The following is a 23,195-nucleotide window of genomic DNA, read 5'->3' as shown; positions in this document are numbered from 1 at the left end:
GAGGCTGCAGAGGTTGGTATCTGTCTATTAACAGAGTGCCTACTAACCTTCCAGCTTAACCCACAAAAGAGAGCACTGCAACAGCAACAAGTCATACAGTCTCCAAAGGGTAAAACAGCAGACAAACTGCCACTCCATTCTACCCTGGCTGTCATTACACATCCAAGTCCACTAAATGAACCTGGGTCACAGACAGAGGTTTAAATTATTCTAAACTTTTAAGTAAGCAGTGCAGCCATCAGAAATATAAACACAAGAATAAATATTACAAAATACTTTGCTGAATCTAGCCCATTAGTACACAGCAAGGTACTAGTTTTGTGTTAGAGAATGTACAACTGGCTGCAGCAGTTAGCACTTGACTTGTATGTAAACCCCTCTTACAGACTTCTGTATGATAAGCTTCTTACACAGTACTTCTTTTCCAGTGGGTGGAGATGATATAAAGAGATGAAATTATTACATGCAAACAGTCTAAAACAGTCTCAGCAGCACAACAGGTAGCGCACATGCACACACACACACCTTTGATGCAGGACGTTGTTGGTTCTACTCTTACACTAGGCAGATACATTTCCAGTACTGTAGTACAGGTTAAAGGGGGCACACTCCAGATTGTGCTGTTTTCTACAGAAGACAGTAAACAGAATTCCCTTCTGTTAGTGATAAGCTCAGTAGGGAAAGTTCCTTGATGCCCTGGCCAAATTTCCCCTAGTAGTATAAACACCACCTCAGATCTCCAATGGAAAAAGGCCAGTAGCTTAATGGGATTAATCTGGTCAACAAAGGATGGATGGATGGATAAATAAAATGATATCTACTCAAACAGTGACCAGTTTTCTTTGGGAGTGCTTATAATTCTGAATTAGACAGAGACCTAATACATGAAAGTCATACATTCATAAGTGGGAAAGGTTTATGATTTGGTTATCTTCATACTGTCCGGACTCTCTCTTTTTTATACCGACTCTCCTAATATTTTGTTAATACTGAATGTGTGACAAATCTCTGTGTAGGAAAGGACATGTTCATAAGCACAAGGAAGACTCTTTTAAAAAGAAATACAGTTTGGAAATAAGCAAACACTTCCTAAAATATAACCACACACCCATCCAAAATCAAATAAAATTAAACATACAAGAGTTATAGTTTAACACATGACACTCTGTGTCCTCTTTCCTGGAATGAGTGCATTTACATAAATGCAGATGTTCTGAGATTCATTAATAGTCTTTTTGAGGTGTGAAAGGTCTCTATATGTATCAAATGAGTACCTCTTCCCTTGTCAACAGAGACTTTGAAACTGCAAACTGTGAATATAAAGCATACAAAGCATGGCAAGCAAGACTACACTACTCTGCATAGTCTATGAAGTATTGTACCTAGGCACCTAAGTATTTAATTACTTTAATCAATTTTAATCATGTTTAATTGATTCACTATGTATAAAAGGTGTGGTTTTGGTTTTAGCATTTCATCTGATGAAGTCATAGGTGTTTCCTGGACGAAAACATTTTTTACGGAGTGTGTGGCATTAATATTACTATTATTTGCCTTTCCTTGCTGATACAATAAAGGTGTTGATCCCTAGTGTGGTGCCCTTCTTTCAGTCTGGTTATTTGCTTTGGTTATTGTATCTAGGCCCTACATAGCTGCCACCCACCACCACTCTCCAACTCACAAGCTCTATTAATCGAAATCTCCTTAAGTAATTCCATAACATAACTAATGTGTTTGACAATTCTTAGGTAACCTATTATGGGTCTAAAAACATTTTCAGATGTGTTTAACACAGGAAAGTTTTAGACATCCAGAAATTCAAATTAAGTGTATTTCTAAAACAATAGAGGCTACAGCAAAATATAAATATTATATAAACAATCACCAGCAGAGCTTTAAATGCTGAAGATTACTTCACTGTCTTAGAATGCTGAGTAAACCAGTGAAATAACGGTTTTCAGTCCTTACCCTAAGGTACTTGCACTTCATGTCTGGGTAACATTTTAGCATTCTCAAATCTGCTTCCAGTTGGAAATAATTTGAAGGCACAGGTGGAATGTTGATGGACTGAACAGGTGATAACGCTGCTAATCTCTGCTCTGATGAAAAATCTTCAGGCCTGTCTGCAATGCTTTGCATGTGTTCTCTGTTAGGAATTACCCTGTATAACAATAAACAAGCATTATTAGATGAGCATCCTGAACAGTACATAAAGTAACACGCGTGCTACAGTTTACTAGCAGCTGTTAAACTAGTGTCATTCTGAAACACTAAGAAAAGAAGTACCACTATAAAATGCATTGTATAAATCCTTCACTAAACTAAAATGGTGCCAACAGGCAGTGATATCAATAAAGGATTTGAAAGTGCAGTGAAGTTTTGATGTGAACTCACCATATATAAAGATCACGGATACAGATTTTCAAACATTTCAGCATGAATGTTCAAAGGAGCAGCACCTATACAGTAGGCTCATACTACCCAGTATCTAATCTCAACCAGTTATAAATTTTTACTGTCATCTTATCTAAAAGACTAACCAGAATACTTCCACTGTTGCCAGACTTAGACAAAACAAGATTTGCTACCTAAAAGAAAAAAAGCAAGGCAGCAGAGAAACCGTGCACAACCAACAACCAAACTAAATAAAGCACTGTTGTAGACAAACCAATTCCAAAAGCCGACAGAAAGTGTTGGAATAACACTATTTTAATAAATTCATAAACGTAGTAAAGAAACTCCCTTGTGCACACAGTCCCAACCACATACACATACAGTTATAAATGCTAGAACAGCCAACGCTTTCTTCAGAATCAAATGTGAATGGAATACGTTAAAAGCTATTTAAATATTTCCTGTAATGATGTCATATCCTATAAAAAAAAACATAAAATGGAGGGTACCACCATAAAAATAATTAAAATAATTAAATAAAATTAAATTAGAAGTTATGTACTTACCATAACTTGGCATCTGTGTTGTCCATTTTCATTCTTCCTCACGAATGGGTCTAGGATTGTATCCTCGGATCTGACTCGGCCGCATACACAAGACTTCGGATCCAAAGCTTGAGCTCCTTCCTCTACCCATAATGCTCCATACCATCCCCAAATTCTCAGATCAAGTTTGCTGTCCTAAATGCCTACTGTGCTACAGAGACAGGACAGACACAAGCAAGAAGGTGAGGCTCAAACCAGGAATGCAAGGGTTCCAATAATATCTACAGATCCTTCAAGGAGTGACAGGGCCGGGAGACAGTTGGGAAGGAAGGTGAGGTAGAATGAAAATGGACAACACATATGTCACTTTATGGTAAGTACATAACTTCTAGATCTGATGTTGTCCTTTTCATTCTTCTTCAAGAAATCAGAGTCCCCAGCTATGTAACTCCCAGGAGGTCCTCAAGGAAGGATATGTTGTAGCACTGTTGAACCAAAGGAAGCTCTGCTTCTGGAAACACTGTCTTCTTGGTAATGTGTCAAAAAAGGTATGAGTCTTTGACCAAGTGGCTGCAGCACAGATATCATCAATGGAAGTTCTTGAAGAAAAGGCAGAAGTAGTAGCCATAGATCTAGTTGAGTGTGCTCTTGGAGGATGAGGCAACTCCAAACCTTTTTGAGAATAAATCAGTGTGATGCAATCAGTAATCCATTTGGCTAGAGTGATTTTGGATACTGCCTGACCCAAGCGGTTAGGGGGAAAAGACACAAACAGCTGATCTGACTTCCTGTACTGTTTCGTTCTGTGAAGATAAAAACTTAATTGCCTGTGAATATCAAGAAGGTGCAATAAATATTTGCCCTTATTAGAAAAATTTGGAAAGAAAACTGGTAATTGTATAGACTGGTTAATGTTATTCTCTGTGGCCACTTTAGGCAAAAAGGAAGGGTTGGTTTGTACAGATACCATATCCTTATGGAAAATAATGTAAGGAGGCCTAGTTGATAAGGCCTGGACTTCAGAAATTCATTTTGCTGAAGTGATAGCTACCAGATGGATTGTTTTCGAGGAAAGAAACTTCATGTCATATTTGTCTGCCAGTTCAAAGGGTTTTCTAGTTAAATCTTGAAGGACCACAGTCAGATCCCAAGGGAGAGAGGATTCCCTTACTGGAGGCCTAAGAAGAAAATTCCCTTAATGAAAGCTTTACATAGTTTGGAAGATGTCAGAGAAGAAGATTCATTACCAGCATGGAAGGTAGACATGGCTGCCAACAATGGCTTATTATCTAAGCTTTGCTCCGGTTAAGATCTACCTGAAATCAACTGGACGTATAAGTGAATTTAAGTACACTTTAATCTGCTCTTTTTCATATAGTTCTGTATTTATTTATTTGTGTTTCTCACTGAATATTAACTCAACTGAAAGTTGTGGCTGTGTCTCTACAGAATACTTGTTAGAATTTCTGTGTAGCCATTGATAGCAGTGGGGGTAGTTTCACCTCATCACTGATATCTTGTTCTGCCTTATATAAGTGGTACATTTTGGGTTATTTCTGCTTATTATCTGTATTTGGATACTTCTGGGCCCATCTCATTTGCTCACTCAAGTGAGTGCAGTGAGATCATATTCTGATTTCAGGCACTCCTACTGTGTACAAAGAGAGCATTTGGGATGGACAACCGCTGTAGCCTCTTAATCCTGCTCTGTTCCCTCCCTCAGACTAAATACATAAATAAAATATATACATATTTTATTCAGCTGCTCTTACTGTAACTGTCTTAGTTGTTGTTCTGCGTGCTGTTAACTGTTCAGTCGCTCTTAATCTGCACTTATTACTGCTTGTTAGTAGCCTTCAAATTTACTGCCTTCTGCACTTGTTTTTTAGTCATTTGTTAATTTAATTGCATTTATTTAAACTGTATTTGCCATAGTAATGCTACACACTCAAGTGTGCTAACCTGCACTGCAACTTGAATTGTATTTACTGCTGTTTTAGCTGCTTTTCTGTATATAAAAAAATAAATAAAATAAAAAATTCTAAGCTTGTTTCCTGCCTTTCTTGTAACTAGTCTAGTCCAGATACAGACTTGCTGTATCCAGGACTGTTGGTAAGCTTCTGAGCCCCCCAAACCTTTCTGTGTGTTGGAGGGAAGCCTTCTAGCTTATCAGAGGGAGTGGTAAAGCACTAGGTAACCTATCTACCACAGGAGGAGTAGTTTCTGGCCCAAAAATTACAGTTTATTGGCCGTTTGGGAAGCTTTTCCATCTCTTTCAACCTTCTGATTTAAAAGCCTGCGTTTGCATTTGGTCCCCGCCTTTCCTGTTACTAGTCTAGTCCAGGTACAGATTTGCTGTATTCAGGACTCTTTGTAAGCTTCTGAGCCCCACAAGCCTTTCCATGTTGGAGGGAAGCCTTCTAGCTTATCAGTGGGAGTGGTAAGCATTAGGTAGCCTATCTACCACAAGAGGAGTGTTCCTGGCCCAGAAATTGTAGCTACTGGCTGTTTGGGAAGCTTTTCCATCTCTTTCAACTTTCTGGTTTAAAAGCCGCACTTGCACTTGTTTCCCACCTTTCCTGTAACTAGCCTAGTCCAGATACAGAGTTGCTGTATCTAGGACTGTTGGTAAGCTTCTGAGCCCTGCAAGCCTTTCTGGGTTGGAGGAAAGCCTTCTAGCTTATCAGTGGGAGTGGTAAGCACTAGGTAGCCTGTCTACCACAAGAGGAGTAGTTCTTGGCCCAGAAATTGCAGTTTATTGACCATTTGGACAGTTTGTCCATCTCTTTCAACTTTCTGGTTTAAAAGACCACATCTGCGCTTGTTTCCCATCTTTCCTGTAACTAACCTACTGGGAAGCACTAGAAAGCCTTAAACTGATACAAGCCTTCTAGCTTAGAAGAGAGACTTTGGAGTGATTAAGTATCAGTTTTCTGTACTTTCTTGCTGTACTTAACTGTTTTCCACCTAAACGCCGATTTTCCAGCATTTATTGTGATTCAAAAGTTTGTTTTTTTCACATATTGTACTTATTCGACTGCATGCATTTTTAAAAAGTTGCTTTTTGTTTAAATAATTTAACTGTTGTAGGCTACACACTAAAGTGTGATAGCCTTTTCTGATCATTTGTAGTCATTTAAAGCTGTTTTAAGTGTATTTTGTACTGTTTTTACCTTATCTTATAAAAAAAAAACAAACAAACAAAAAAAAAAAAAACCAAAAAAATTCCTCGTTTCCCACCTTTCTAAGCTAGTGTAGTCCAGTTTTCAGGCTAGTGCTGAATTCAGGGCTTTGTTACAAGTTTCTGAGTTGCCCATGCCTTACTTAGATAGAAGGAAGTTTTCTCTGTTCACCTGTGAGAGAGGGAAGCTTTGAATAGCCTATCTGTCCCTGGAAGAGTGGTTCCAGCCCAGAACTTAGTAGTTTATTGGTCATTTTGGGCTAATCTCTATCTCTTTCATTTCCCTGCTGTAAAAACCGTGTTTGCACGGTTTTGTGCGCCGGGCAGTGCCGGTTAGCTAGGGTTAAATTATTCCTGGCTCCACCAAGTCTCCTCTTCAGTTTTTCCATTGAAACTAGTCTAACTCTCAGCCTAAGCACTCAAAAAGCATCCTACAGCCCAGAACTTGCTCAGACCTAATAGCCAGCACTAATATACCCTGATACTTGATTGTCCAGCAGGGCAAGGCTCTTTATTCACCCCTCACCAACCAAGCGACTAAGCAGCTCACCTTACTATTCAAGCATGACCAAAGGGCAATTTCAGGTGCACTCTCTAGTCCAGCTGGTGAATCTGGGTATCCTGAGGCAATGTTACAACTGCCTCACGTATGCAGACAACCCTCTCCTCCTACCATAAAACACTAACATATGCGAGAGATGCAATTATACAGCCAAACTGGAGGCTAATCTGTCTCCACCCAAAACTGGAACAGACAGTCCAGAGGAGAAGGTTAACACTTGCACCACACCTCCAGCCACACACAGACCTACTAAACCAGCACTGGCAAAAAATACACATAAATACACAAAATCATACTCGGAGGCTCTAAATAAAAACCTGCAAAAGCATCAGAGACCTCCAAAGCAGACACCCAAACAACCTGCACCTCCCATCACAAACCAGGGTTGGGAGGGTGGCCTAATGTTTAAGGTGTTTGCCCTTACAACACATAAAACACAAAATCAGTGTGCCGCACAATCACAGCCCTTAAGGCGAAACAACATACCTAACACACTAATAATAGGTGACTCTACAGTCAGGCACACTGACGTCCCACTCACTAGGCTGGACAAGCAGAAAGTTACTGTTAGCTGCCTGTCAGGAGCCAGAATCCGCCACATAACACAAGCACTCAGGTCACTCCAGAACAAGTACAAATATGACTCTGTCATTATTCATGTTGGTGCGAATGATCTGAGACGCACCATCCTGGACTACATGAAAAGACACATGGAAGAGCTTTCTGATCATGTAGCCCAAGCTGGTATGACCCTGACCCTGAGTAGCATCCTGCCCTCACCAAGAATGATACCTCAGTATAAAGAAAAAAATGATCAATTTCAACAACTGGCTAAGCTTCTGGTGTCATTCAAAAAGGATCCAGTGTCTGTCAGCCTGGGATGACATGCTCGACAAGCCACGTTGCTTCGCAAGAGACGGCTTGCACCTGTCACCCCTAGGCTTTTGAATACTGGCCAAGGCTCTTGCTGCCCCCATAGTGCCTTTTTTAGGCAAGGCTCAAAAGTCAAACCCACCTCCGTAAACAGCACAATTAACAAAAAACTGAGGGTTATGCTACTCAACACCAGGAGTTTAAATCTCAAAATGCACGCGCTCGAAGCACTCCTCAGTACGGAGAACATCGACATCTGTGCAGTAATTGAAACCTAGTTCAAGGTTCCAGAGAACACCGCAGCACTACCGGGCTACAACTCGTACACACGTTTCGGCCACAGGGAGGAGGTGTATCCATATTCATCAAGGATACCTACACCTCCAGGTTAGTGGCGCAGCATGATACCTCTGAGATCATCCATGTGCAACTAACATCGGGCAAATCTGCAATGCAAATTGTGGCCTGCTACAAATCACCATCCATGACCCAGGACCACCACTCCACCTTTCTGGAGACACTGGAAAACATGAAGGTCCTACCGAACACCCTGATATTGGGCAATTTCAATTACCCTACCATTAACTGGGAAAACTACTCGAGTACCAACTCCCAGGCCCAGCGCTTCCTGGAATTCATCAACGTAAATGCCCTGGATCAGCTGGTAAACTCCCCTACCAGAGGTGAAAACATATTGGACCTAGTCATCACAAACATGGGCGACAGGTGTTCCACACCAGAGGCCAACCCATCACTGGTTAGATCAGACCATAAACTAATCACTCTGGATGTCCACACCCCACCACCACCCCCAACTAAGAAAACCACAGTAAAAAACTTTTCTAAAGCAAACTTCACCTTACTTAAGACAGAGGTGGTAAGTTTCACAGCCCCCACGCTAAAGGATAACGCTGCCCAAGATGCAGAAACCTTTACAAATGCACTCTATGAGCACCTACAAGGATGCATGGATTGTGCCATCCCTAGCAAAACCAAGACTCACTCCTCTAAGAGAAGGAAACCAGTCTGGTGGACCCCTGTCATAAACAGGCTATACAATAGAAGGAGGAAACTAGTTCAGAAAAAAAGCAAATCCCAAGAAGGAAAGACATCCCTGATCAGTATCAGTAAGAAACTAAGGTCCCTCATAAAATCATCCAAGGCTAACTTCGAAAGAAAAATAGCCAAGGATTCAAAAGATAACCACAAAGCCTTCTTTAGCTATGTTAAGAATCTAAGTGGCAACTCGCAGATATGCACTGAACTAGTGCAAAATAGCACAAAATATACTGAACCTACTGGTATTTCCAAATTCCTGGCAGACAGATTCAGTGCAAACTTCACCCCCCCCCCCTCTCACCCCCAAAAGGGCCCAAAACAATACCGGAAAAGTGTAGTGTCCCGGAAATCACAGACGCACAGCTGAAACATAGAATGGCGCACAGCAACGGTTATTCCACTCCACAAAGGAGGGGCCACAACTGATCCTTGTAACTATCATCCCATAAGCCTGACTAGCCTGGTCTGCAAGGCTATGGAGCGCATCATCATGGAACTCATTAACAAAGACATTGGGAACCTCCAAACACTTGACCCGACCCAGTTCGGCTTTGTTATGGGCAGATCATGCCTACTAAACCTGGTTGACTTCTTCGAGACATTCACCAAGGCTATAGACGAGGGAAAGATTGTTCACACAGCCTACCTTGACCTCGACAAGGTTTTCAACACCATTCCACACTCGGGTATTACAGAAAAACTCATCAGCCTGAACATAAACCCCTATGTCACGAGATGGGTTGCAAACTGGCTTACAGACAGAACTCACACTGTAAGAATAGTGGGCTCTAAACCAGTCACAAGTAGTGTCCCACAAGGCTCGGTCCTGGGACCCCTACTGTTTGGCATACACTTCTCAGAAATACAGGCAAACACAGGAGGACTATGGCTAACCAAGTTCGTCGATGACTGCAAACTGAGAGCCATAATCGACTCTCCGGTTGACACGGACATCCTCTAAAAGGGCCTAACTGAGACGGACACCTGGTGTCAAAGTCATGGCCTCAAGCTAAATGCCAAAAAATGCATAGTCATCCCGTTTGGGAAAAACAAAACACCCACAAATTACCACATAGGTGGCAGCCCCCTTAATACAGAAGAGGTAATAAGAGATCTGGGGACCCAGGTAGATAGTAATCTCTCCTTTGACAATCATATTGCAAAAGTAGTTAGGAAATCCTTCTATGTGGCCCATCTAATTACTAAAGGGTTCGCATCTAGAAATAAAGAGGTTATAGTGCCCCTCTACTCATCACTCATCAGACCCATCATAGAGTACAATGCACCACTTGGGATGTACCTCACAAGACTCTTCCAACAGCTGGAGAGACCACAAAAGTACCTCAGCAAGAGGATTACTGGCCTCAAACATATGTCCTATGCAGCCTGACTGAAAAAACTCTGGCTGTACTCAGTGGCATATCGCTTACAAAGCCATGTCCAACTCAGAATTGATGGACATGCTCCACCTAAAGAAATCCAAGTGACTGCGAGCCAAGTGCTCTAGTGAGCTAAACCTCTCCACAACAATAAATAGAACATGCTGGAGGGACAGATTCCTGTCACAGAGACTCCCCATGCTTTGGAACAAAATTCCAAACTACATTAGGCAGAGCCCCTCACTAACACTCTTCAAGAGAAACCTTGACGAGTGGATAGGTAACAAAAAATACACCCCTGGGATCATTTCATTGGCTCTGCTTGACAGAGGATCAGTTAATTAATCAATGGGGCGGTGAAAGCCGACACACTCTGGCTAGGCTTATAAATGCCCTCAGGCAGATAGCCTAGTACCTACCTATGAACCTACGAACTGAAGTTTGACAGTAGAAAAACTAGCCTCTTCCTTGAAAAGAGTCTGTCTGCTAGTGCATTTGTTCTCTCCGGTATGTGTGTTGCAATAAGAAAGCGGTCTGAAGAGATCACCCATTCCCAGACCCATGGCCTCTCTGCACAATAGGTAGGAATGGGTTACTCTTTGTTTGCTGATGTACCAGACTACTGACATGTTGTCCATATGGACTGCTATAGTCTCTAGAGGGAGAACAGCCTAAAAGGCTTGCAAATTTAATAGGACTGCTCTCATCTCTAAGACACTGACATGCAACTTGGTCTTCGAGGGAACAAAGTGCCTTGCACCACCTTTCCCATGAAATGCTCCCACATCCCATATGGGAAGCATCCGTAGTCATTGTGGCTACTGGAGGAAGAACAGAGAACGGTCTGTCCAGAAAGAAATTTTCTGACTGGGTCCACCAACGAACATGACATTTGCAAATAGGAGTGAGTTTTATGGGAAAGGACAGATGTTGGTAAAAAATGGGCCACTGAACTGCCAGTGTCCACTGAAGGATTCACATAAAGAATCCTACTAGAGGAACCAGAATAATGGCAGCTGACATTGAACCCAGTGCTTGCAACACTAGTTTTACTGGAGGGGACGGAAGAAACAGTAAGTCCCGCACTTGATTTCTTAATGATATGATGCAATGAAGAGCGAGTGATGCCACTTGAATCGTAGCATCCACGAGTTTATAAAAATTCCAGATTCTGTACAGCTTTAATTTGGCAAGGTTTTTCATAATACCTAAGGAGTTGGAGATTGGAAGCAAGTAATCCCTGGCTTGTCGAAGTTGATACCTGGTTGGGGTGGTGAGGAGCCAATCATCTAGATAGGGAAAAACCTGGAATCCTTTGAGTCTCAAGTGAGCTACCACGACTGCCATGCATTTAATGAACATCCCAGATCTGTGCTGAGACCAAAGAGCAGTGCTCTGAACTGGTAGTGACTGGCTCCTAGCCTATAGTGCAGGTGTCTCCTGGACAGCCTGCTATACTGATATGATAGTACACATCCTGGAGATCTACAGAGCATATCCAATCATCCTTGCGCAGAACAGGCAGGATGGACTGAATCGTAACCACTTGGAATTTTAACTTCTTTACATACTGATTCAGACTGCTAAGATCCAAGAATTGGTCTCAGGTCTCCTGTTTTCTTTGACACTAAAAAAGAAGCAGGAGTAAGTTCCAAATCCTATTTGTTTGGGCAGGACCTACTGAATGGCTCTTTTTTGTAGCAGCTTTTGAACCTCTTGACATGCATTACTCCCTCTGACTGGGTAGAACCTCGTGGAGTTTATTCCTTGTGACGGGAGGTGGAAGGAAAAAGGGAATGTAGTAACCTCTGGATATTATACTTGGCACCCATGTATTGTTTGTGAGATTTGTTCAGGCTTGCAGGTTCAGGAAAACATGACCCCCGACTGCCTCCTGAGATGGATAGTTGGGCAGCACTTCAAGAGCACTGATAGAGCCTATTAAAGAAGTCGTCACTGAAGCCCTGGTTCTGCGGACCCCCCTCTGCCTCTGAAGCAGCGTCTGCCATTAAACCCTACTCCTCTGACTCTGGAGGAAGTATCGCCAAGCGAGTCCTGAAAAGGTCCCTGAGACTTCCAGAACTACAGTTTCTTACCACTTAATGTACATTGAGGGGTAGAAAACTTGATTCCAGTGGCAGACAAGGTCTTTCCCTCCTGCTCGCTGCGGGTGAGCACATCTTTTACCGATGGCCCAAACAAGGAGGAGCCATTGAAGGGGGGTATTAACAAAAGATGTCTTGAAGGATTCCATAAAGTCACATAGTCGCATCCAAGGATGTCTCCTAATGGCTATGCCTGAGCCCGCTGCTCATGAGGTATCCTCCACTGTATGGGAAATTAAACTCATCAGTGAATTGGCAATGCATGTGAGTATAGCCAGTTCAGGAGAAACCTTCTTGAGGTCCTCTGCAGATATGGACTCAAGAAAGTTTGAACGCTGTTTGATCAAATCTCAGTGTAAGTCAGTAAAGTGTGCCAGGTAATTTAATGACTTCAAAAGTGGCCGAGGTGTATATGTGCTTTCCAAACCTGTCCATTGCTCTGGACTCCTTCTTCAGTGGATGGACAGAGGAGCTTTGTTCTGCTAGCTCCTGCTTAGTGGTCACCGCCACAACTATGGCATCAACCGGGGCACTCTTGCTCCAATGAGGTTTGTCTGATGGGGAACTAAAATTTATCTGGAGACTTGGGGATGGGCTTGACAGTTTCCAGTTCCTTCCAAGCCCAGCAGGAGACAAAGTCAATAAGTTCATCCACTGGGAGGGGGTCACCCAAGACGTAAATGAGCCAGACCCAAAAGCCTCCAGGAACATTGATTCCTCAGGAGAAGGACTTTGGGAGGACCAGACACCTTTCAGCTCGAGGATTTCTAGGATGTCCTTAAAGGAGATGTCATCAGGGGGATCCTGCCCCCTCATTAAAACTGGTGTCCTCAGTGAGAGATTCCATTAGGGAGTCTATGTGCCTCATTTTGCATGTTCTCTTACAAGTTACCTCTTCCGCTGTGTGCTAGGGAGAGCTGTCGGAAGAGAGGGGGATTCTCCCATGGGAACATGTGTGGAGGCTTCCTTGAGCTGGCTGACCCTGTGTAGCAGTAATGGTAGGCTCAGAGCTTGGACCCAATGAGGGGCAAGGGATAGGATCAGAGACTAAACAGGATGGCTCTCTGTGCAGAGGGAAAGCCCTTTCTATAACCTGAAAGGCTGATGGATGCCAGGAAACCTCTCTTCCCTTCCTCGGAGCAGAAGCAGCCAAAGAAGGAAGGTCAGGGCAAACCCTGGATACAAACCATCTAAAGAGAATCAGCTACGAGCCGTTGAGGGTCGATGCACTGAGGGGAAGGGAAGGATCGGACAAAGTAGGACCCGAACTCAATCCCTCGGATCCAAGACACCCTGATCTGAAGGCGTCAGAGCAGGGCTGGTCAGGGCTACGGTCAGTTAGCTTCCTCGAATCTGAAGTCGAACCTCTCTAAAACCTAGGATCCTGGGACTCCGAAACCACAGCTTGGAACGGAGGAGGAGACAGAATTGGCTGGGCCAGTGTGCTCATGGATCCAGGAGGGGATGGAGCTGGCAGGACCCCCATCTGGATCTGAGTCCTAAGAAATCTCGGCATCATCCTGTCCATATCGGCCTCAGACAAGCTTCTTAAAGACCTAGAAGAAGTTGTAGATACCAGCCTGGAGTGCTTGGTCGGTGTTTGAAATAACTTGGTGGGTAAAGCCAGAGACACGGGTTTTAGGACAAATTCTGGCATATGTACTCTGCTCATCAGATCTGATGGACAGGGATCCAAAACAGAAGTGGACTGTATAGGAGAACTGGTAGTAGCAGCCGTGGATCTGAGGGCTGCCTGAGAGGCCTTGGATCCGAGGGGGTCAGAGCTGAGACTTTCTGAAGCTTTTTGGAAGCCCCTGAGGAAGTCTTTGGGGATTTGGGATGATGCCTCTTCTTCAGCTCCAAGACCACTGAAGCTGGTTTTGTGGGGGGTTGAGTCCCAGCTGGAAGAAATCCTTCAAGATCAACTTGTTTCTGTAATTGGAGAGGGCCCTTGGATTAAAGGTAGCACACACAGCGCATGACGTATTCAGGTGGCCTGCTCCCAAACAGCCAGACGCACTTCTTGTGGGCATCAGAATTGGGAATCTTATGTCCACAAAAAGTGCCCTTTTTTATAACCCATAGGCTTTTCCAAAGCAGGTTTTTCAGACATAGTACACAGAAGAAAACAGTAAACCTGGAAAAAAGGAAGGGTTTCAACAACTTTAAATTTAACTTGAAGGTTAAAAGTATATGAACTATAAACTTATCTAACAGTAGAGAAAAACTACAACTTTTTTTTTGTAAAGCAGAAACTAGAGGAACAGTAAAGTACCGGTCAAGAACTAGCAGTGGTATGACAGAAAAGGGGTAAATAGGAAATTATCAAAGAACCCTAATGCCTGTGAATAGCTGAGAGAGGATAAAGAGAAAACACTAAGTTTTAAGATAATAATAAGGCACAAAAAAGCACCAGAACTACATAGAAAAATTCACCAAAAAGACACTCTTACTCGAGCAGTGGGATCTTCTGTCCTGAGGTTATGGCATCAAACGAGATCTGAGGAGATGGGGATGGTATGGAGCATTGTGGGTAAAGGGAGGAGCTTGAGCTTTGGATCTGAAGTCTTGTGTATGCGGCTGAGTTGGATCTGAGGATCAGATCCTAGACCTACTTGTGAGGAGAATGAAAAGGACATCAGATCAATTAAATATATGAACCTAAAGAGATACTAATCAAAAAACGAGCATACACCTTACAGCAGCAACAAATAACTTAAGAAATACGTGAATAATTTGGTTAGTATCCCTTTAGTTCATAAGTTCATATTTACAAACGTATTTAGAGAACTTAGTGCAGTTAATGCATATTTATTACTACATACTTTAAGGTTTTTGACCATCTTGTTTTAATTATCTTTATGGAAGTACCCTCTATTTTATGTTTTTTTATAGGATATGACATCATTACAGGAAGTAAATAAATAGCTTTTAATGTATTCCATTCACATTTGATTTTGAAGTAGTTATAATGAAAACACTGGCTGTTCTAGTGTTAATGACTGTATGTATATATATATATATATATATATATATATATATATGTATATATATATATATATATATATGTGTATATATATATATATATATATATATATATATATATATATATATATATATATATATATGTGGCTGGGACTGTGTGTGCAAGGGAGTTTCTTTAATGCATTTATGAATTCATTAAAATAATGTTATTCCAACACTTTGTGTCGGCTCTTGGAATTGGTTTGCCTACTACATTGCTTTACTTAGTAGGATTTGTTACCTGCCAGAACTACTTGAGATGGCTTGCTTTGTGACAAAAGATGCCACTACAATGAAACATTCTGTATTAGTAGCAAGCCTAGATAGTGAAAAAACATTTAACAGGGTGAGGGCATCATATCTTTTAACTACGACTGTATCTAAAATTCCTAAGCAGTTTGTTAAATTACTTTAAACAGTATATCAAGACATTGCAGGCAAAAAAGTAAGGAATAGGCTTTCTTGGACACTAGGGTTTCCACCTATCCATTTTTTTTCCTGGACTATCCAAAAATCAAACCGATTGTCCGTTAGTCTGGTAAAACAAGTTATCTACTTATCATAATGTTAGATCTACGTTGTCTCATTTTTGTCCACTTCAAATGCGTGTTGTCGGATCTGACAGGATCTGTCCTTGGCACCGATCTCGAGCTTATCAGTTTTACAGCTGATTCCTCTCCTGCCCATAGTACCGTAGATTGAACTACTAATACTCAGCTCGAGTTTGCTTCTAAATTGGTTTAAGAATTTGAAATATGGTTGTGTATGTATGTATTATATGCATTTATCTGTCTATGTGTATGAACTGTAGTGAAACAACCTAGGCAAAGGAAGAAAACTTGAGATGGAGGGAAAACAACCTACTAAAAGTAGTGACTGATGAAAAGAATTCACTCTAATGACACTGTCAAACAGGAGTTAAATCTCCACTTGGTCATCTAAAAGCCAAAGGTGAGAAAAGAATTCACTCTAATGACACTGTCAAACAGGAGTTAAATCTCCACTTGGTCATCTAAAAGCCAAAGGTGAGAATTTGGAAGGGGATCAGAGGGCGTTTGAAGCGGACAAGAATGAGAGAACATGGATCTAATATTATAGTAAGTACATCATTTTTATATCCAATGTGGTCTATTTTTGTTCATTCAAACAAGAGGGACAGAATCCCAAGTTGTCAACTGGGTGGTATCAGGGAAGGACATTCCCGAGTAAGATGGAGCCAAATGAGGAGTGTGATCTTGACTGTTCATCCAACTTACAGTGGGACACAAAGGTGTGCATTGTTGCCCAGGTAGGTGCTGCACAAGTATTAACTGATAATCCACTGCTAAAGGCTGAAGTAGTAGAAACCGCTCTCGATGAGTGCACATTAGGTTTACATCCCAAAGGCAAGCATTTTCTTTGGAATACAAAGAAGATACAATCTGAAAGCCATCTGGACAAGGTTACTTTAGAAACTGCTTTGACTAATTTGGGACTAGCTTTTCAGAAATCCATTGCCTTGTGAATACAGAATCAGAGTTGCATGTGAACATCTCATAAATGAAGAATCTCCTTTGTTGGACAATCTTGGAAAAAATACCGGGAGATGTACAGATGGTTTAAGTTAGTATCAGATGCCACCTTAAGGATAAAGGATGCATTAGTTCTGAGGGAAACCCTTTCCTTGTGAAAAAAACAGTATGAGGGTTTTGATGAAAGGGTTTGTAATTCTGGGATTTGTCTGGCTGATATTACTGCGACTAGAAAAATAGTGTTCCATGACAGAAATTTTAAGTCTATCTTATTAGCAGGTTCAAAAGGAGGCTGTACGAGGGATTATAAGACAACAGTAATGTCCCATGGAGGTGCTGGGTTCCTAACAGCAGTCTTAACAGAAATGTACCCTTAAGGAATGCTTTTGAAATCTTAAGTGATGCAACTGGCATATTAATAACCCAAACATGGAAACTGAAATAGCTGCCAACTGAATCTTGACAGTTGCATAACTGGAGCTTTGTCAAATAGATCAGACAGAAATTCAAGTACAGATGGTATTGGTGCTGAAAAGGGGTCTAGTCCCTTGGAAAGGGCACAAATTGAAAATCTCTTCCATTTGCTGTGATAAATTTTTCTAAGAGAGAGTTTCTGAGAAGCTGACAGAAAGCTGACCACTGCAGCAGGAAGCCTGGCATATCTGCCTAAGGTTAAAATTGGAGGTACTATGCAGTTAATTTCATGGACAAATGATCCAGAGGAGGCAGTCCAGAGGGATGGGATAGGAAACATAGATATTAATCCAGCATCCATGGAGGATGCACTAGAAGAGGCCACAGGAAGGGGAACAAAGTCTGCTGTGGCCAAAAAGGTGCAATGAGGATAAACTTGTTCATTAGAGGTAACTAGGAAAAGGCATACAGAAGTCCCTGGGGCCACCTGTGGACCAGAGAGCATCCCTCTGTGACTCTTCCTGTGGGGAAATCATGGCAAAGTACTTTCTGCATTTGTTACTCAGGCAGAGGGCAAAGGGATCGCACACAAGTTAGCCCCAGCAGCTGTTTGTGCCACCACAGGGTCGAGAGACCACTCATGAGGCATTAGAAGCATTCTGCTCAATATGTCTGCAAGTACACTGTTGAGCCTCAGGATATGTATTGCAATTAGAAAGCACTGTGAAGACATCACCCACCGCCAAACCTTCATGGCTTCTCAAGAAAGAGGGTAAGAATGGGTTCCTCCTTGTTTGTTGATGTACCATACAACAGTCATTTTGTCTATCTGAATGGATATCACACCCTTGGGGAGTAGGTCCTGAAATGCCTTCAACATTAGGAGAACTGCTCTCATCTCAAAGATATTGACGTGAAGACTGGCCATGTTTCTCTTCAAAATGCACCCCCACCCACCCTAGAAGGAATGCATCCGTGGTCACAGTTGCTGTAGGAGGATCCATATGGAAAGGACGGCCGTTAGCCACCAGTGGGGAGGTTAGCCACCATGAGATGTGGTTTCTGCATACCTGTGTAATTTGGATCTTTGCATGTACAGGGTGAATGGATTGTGTCCATTGCAATGATAAGATCTGCTGTAGTACTCTCATGTATTATCTTGTTACGGGAATCATAACAATTGTAGATGCCATGAGACCTAAGAGATGTAGGATCAACCTTGCTAGTGGTCCTGTGTGGTGAAGAATGAGTAGGGCTGTCATGTCTAGTGAATTAACTCTGGCAAGAGGAAAGCCGACTATTTGAAGTTTTATATTCAGGTAGCATCCTGTAAATTCTATGGTTTGCATTGAAGTCAATTGACATTCTGGAAGATTTACTGAAATTCCTAGGTTCTGAAGCAACTGGAGTACATGGTCATGGTGTTTGTGAAGGAGATGCTCAGTGGGAGCAATGAGAAGCAAATCATCCAGATATGGGAAGACCTGGATCTCTTGAAGAAGCAGGTGTGCCACTACAACTGCCATGATTTTGGTGAACACCCTGGGGGCTGTGGTGAGACCGAATGACTGAGCTCTTTGCTGAAAGTGGAGATATCTCCTGGAGCGCTTTTTTGAGGTAATAGTAAGCATCCTGGAGATCTATATGGCTTATCCAATTGTCCTGCCTCAATAGAGGTAAAACGTGCTGGAATGTGACCATCCAGAATTTTGTCTGTTTCACCAACTTGTTCAAGTGACTTAGATCCAAAATGGGTTGGATATCCTTTGTCTTTTTTTGGTACTAAAAAGAATCTGGAATAGACTCCAGATTCTAACTGGACATGGGGGATCGACTGGATGACTCCTCCTAGCAGCTTTGAAATTTTTATGGCTGCTAGGTCCCACTGATTAGGTGGAACATCAGGGACTTTCCTTTTTCTTTTGGGGTTAAAGAAAAAAAAGGGAATGGAATAGCCTCTGGAAATTATCCTTAACACCCATAAATCTGATGTTATCTTGCAGCTGCTGGGCAGCCACTCAGAAGAGATGAAAGGCTTTCTCCAAAAAGGGACTTTAAAAGCCTTGAATATGCAGTCTGCTTCTGCAACTTGGGCATCGTCCATAGAAACTGCCTCCTTCTCAGCCACGGGAAGGTCTCTCACCTTGAGAGTCATGTACAGAACCACATTTTCTTCCCAAATCTCTGGTTTCTAGAGAATGTTCTTTGAGGGGTGGGCAATTGTACTTCAACTGCAGAGAGAGTCTTTACATCTTGCTGACTTCTGGTGAGTGTATCCTGGACTTTAGGTTCAAACAAGGTGGAACAATCATATGGGGCATTAATGAAGGACAACGTAAAGCCTTTGCAAAGTCACATAGCTGCATCCAGGTGTGACAGCGCATGGTGATGCCGGTGCCCACCACTCTGGCCATACCATCAGATGTGTTAGACAGCAGACACATGGCCACATTAGAAGACAATTGAAGGGTGGAAAGCCGGGAGTCCACTATTTGAAAATCTGCTGACAGTACCCCTGATATGGCTTGGTGATCTGCTTTATCAAGTCTCTCTGGAATCTTGTAAGGTGAACAAGGCAGTTCAGCGATCGAAGGACAAAGGTTGCTGAAGCACAAGTCCACTTTCCGTATCTATCTATCACTCTAGGCTCTCTATTAGGAGGATGGTGAACATCTTTCCTCCAATAGCTCTTTTTTAGTGGCTGCTGCCACTACCATGGCATCTACAGGTGGACCCTTACTTTAGCTTTCCTTGGAATGGGCTCCACCTCAATGGGGTCCTTCCATGCCCATTAGGTCTACAAGGGGGTCAACAGGTGGTACCACCCAGGGCGAAGTTGGTCCTCAACCAAAAGCCTCCAAGAATACTGACTCATCCAGAAAAGGGTCTTGGGATGTTCAACCCCCTCTCTGTGTCATTCATTCTAAATGGCTCCAAAGGAGACACCTTCAGAGATGGAGTGAGGGGAGCCCTCTCCTTCCTCTAAGTCAGTATCTTCCTTAAAAGACTCTGGTAATGAGTCTAAATGTTTCCTTTTACATGTCCATATTTTGGGAACACCTACTGGGGATTCAGCAGAATAGTCAAAATCAGATGGGGGACTGACAATGCAGATTTCCACAGAAGCTCTTGGTACCGACTGTCCCTGTATGACTGGATGTAGAGGAGAAGCAGCAGGTTGCAGGTGGGGTTTGGGTGGAACCAGACTAGCAGTTGCCTTATCTTTTGAGGATGCTAAAACTCTTTCAAAAGCTGAGGCTGGTATCAGTGCTGATTCCCCTCCACTCTGAGGAGGAAAAGGAAATCTCCTGCCAACATGCCTCGGTTCCGAAGATGATCTCAGTCCCGAACTACTAAAGCCAAGGCCCTGAAGGAAAGAGACAGCTCTGAGAACCCTGCGTTGACTCACTCCACCTGAAACTCAGCTCAGAGCCTTATCTGGATCTGATGGTACTGGCATCAAGACAGATTGGGATATAGTTGGGACTGAAAGTGTTAGGAGCTCCAGCACCAACAAAAGAACTACAATTCCAATCGGTTCCCATAAACCCGAAGCCAAAGATTAGATTGGTGTGGATTCTTGTACAGAGGGGTTAAGATGGCCAACAGTTGGGACCTTCTCAGGGGATGGTGCTGGGATAACCCCAAGCTGCATCTGGGGCTTCAAACATTTCCTCATCATCTTGTCAACGTCCATCTCTGTATGCCTTCTAGATGACCAAGACGATGATGTTACCAAGGAGGGTTGATAATATCTCTTTTCATGAAGCACTGGAGAGTGAAGTCTAGACGTCACCGGCTCCGATGAAAAATGAGTCCTGGGAGAAGGAGCATGGGGGGGCTAATCGGCTGAATTTTTGGGTCTGTACTAACAGACACGGCCAGTTCTGGTGATCAATTTTTGAAGTTTTCAGTGATTTGCTTCTTTCCTTTTCTTTGTCCTGAGGTCTTGTCTTATTCTCCTTCTCTTTACTAGAAGAGGTATAAAGAGTGGTAGTGCCTGTCTGGGCTGGAAGGAGCCCCTTAAGAATTAACTTATCTCACCGTATTTGAAGAGACTTGGCAGCAAAGACTGCACAAAACTGACAGTCCATGTCTAGGTGAGTCACCAAGACAATAGACAGACTTTGAATGTGGGTCCTGAGAGGGTAACTTGTGTCTATAGTCTTGAGGATTTTTTGAAGCTTGACGCTTCTGACATGTTAGGGCTGAAAAAATGAGAAAAGTCAACAGAAAATACAGCACACGTAAAACACTATGCAGTAAACAAGAAGAAATAGATACATTTTGGAGAAGTACTTATAAAGATCCTGTGGAACATAACAAAGATGATAAATGGACTGAAAAAGTAAAAGAAAATAAGAAATTCAAAGGTACAGGATACGAAGTGGGATGAAATAACAGCCAGAGAGATTGAAACAAAGTTAAAAACAGCCTCTAACTGGAAAACCCCAGGCCGAGATGCAGTACCTAACTTCTGGTAAAAGTATTAACATCTTTGCCCAAAGATTTAGCCAAGAGTAAGAACTATTTATATGCACACTCCAGACACCAGCCTGGTTAACAACAGGAAAAACAATGCTCTTACTTAAGAGTGAACCTGCAACTTATCCTAAAACATTACAGACCAACAACGTGCCTTCCAACGACTTATAAACTATACACCAGAATTGATACAAAGTTTATAGTCATTTAGAAGAAAACTCAATTATGGCAACAGAACAAAAGGGTAATAAAAGAAAGTCACATGGAACAAAGGATCACCTGCTGCTAAATAAATTCATAGTGGAGAACTGTAAAAAGGGGGAGAATCTAAGCATAGTATGGATTGACTACAAAAAAAATGCATTTCACAGTATCCCACATTCATGGATAAAAGAGTACTTAAAAATGTATAAGATAGATCCCTACACTGATAAATTACATACACCAAACAAACTTGTAACTAAGTCCAACCAGTTCAACACCATACTTCGGGATCAGTCACCAATCCGACTTTAATGTAGGTAACAGCAGAAAATTGATGAACACACAAGTTAACCTAGGTTTCGTCCAGCAATAAAGACTTCTTCAGAACAAAAAACAAATTCATTGCTTTCCTCTAAATACCCACCCTTTTCAAACGTGACCCAATTAAAATCATGTTCCCATCCCAAAGGATTCATTTAAAGGAACAATACTGCAAAAACAAACATATAAATAAAAACACATTGTTGAAAATTCATACCTAATACATGAAAAACTATTTCTATTTCACAGTACAAATAACCTAATTCTGTTTTCAATGTGACTTTGTGTGGGTCACGTTTGAAAGGGTGGGTATTTAGAGGAAAGCAATGAATTTGTTTTTTGTTCTGAAGAAGTCTTTATTGCTGGACGAAACCTAGGTTAACTTGTGTGTTCATCAATTTTGTGCTGTTACCTACATTAAAGTTGGATTGGTGACTGATCGGTTTTAAACTGATAAATTACATCACAGTGACCATGAAACAGTGGCAAACCACTATGCAGTTAAGCCACTGATAAAGGACAAATTATTATTCCAGGGATTAAAATCCAAAGGGGGATATTCCAGGGACTCTCTGTCACCACTGCCCTTTTGCCTTGCCCTTAACCCATTAAGCTGTCTGCTTAACAGATTAGGTCACGGTTGTGATTTGGCTCCCAGAAAGCTAAAGTGTAAAGACTTCTCATGTTCTCTTTGTCGATGATAAAAAACTGTATAGCTCATCAGATGAAAAACTGAAAGCACAACTGCAAGTAGTCAAAACTTTTTCAGATAATATACGAATGTTATTTGGTATTGATAAATGTGCAAAAGCAACCTTTAAAGTAGGAAAGCTGCAGCACCAAGAAAACATCAGTTTGGGATAAGAATGTGATATAAAAGAACTTGAGCAAAAGGGAAGTATAAATATTTGGGAATTGATGAAGGATCAACAATAAAACAAACAAATTTGAATACAACATAGTAAGGAATATTTTAGAAGAGTTAATGTAATCCTGAAAACAGTGTTGACATCTAGGAACAAATTTCAAACTATAAACTAATTTGCTCTTCCTGTCCTAACTTACAGTTTTGGAGTGACTGACTGGCCTCAAAAGGTGCTAGATTATAATCGACAGGAAAACAAAATGCTTCATGCTC

At 41.9% G+C, this 23,195-nt stretch overlaps 1 protein-coding gene across 2 annotated transcripts in view; it reads right to left on the bottom strand.

Annotated features, from left to right (window-relative positions):
- The window catches only part of RPAP3 (RNA polymerase II associated protein 3), a 1,123,208-nt gene that overhangs the window by 182,510 nt on the left and 917,503 nt on the right, over positions 1 to 23,195 (bottom strand). For both annotated transcript variants that reach the window (XM_044078821.1, XM_044078820.1), the window contains exon 14: positions 1,969 to 2,161. In XM_044078821.1, the coding sequence (XP_043934756.1) occupies positions 1,969 to 2,161 (193 nt within the window). The remainder of the gene's footprint in view (positions 1 to 1,968; positions 2,162 to 23,195) is intronic.

The sequence above is a fragment of the Protopterus annectens genome, chromosome 7.part1 (genome assembly GCF_019279795.1).
Source record: "Protopterus annectens isolate FY-2018-M chromosome 7.part1, PAN1.0, whole genome shotgun sequence".
Lineage (NCBI taxonomy): Eukaryota > Metazoa > Chordata > Ceratodontiformes > Protopteridae > Protopterus > Protopterus annectens.
This window is presented reverse-complemented; position numbering and strand designations above follow the sequence as displayed.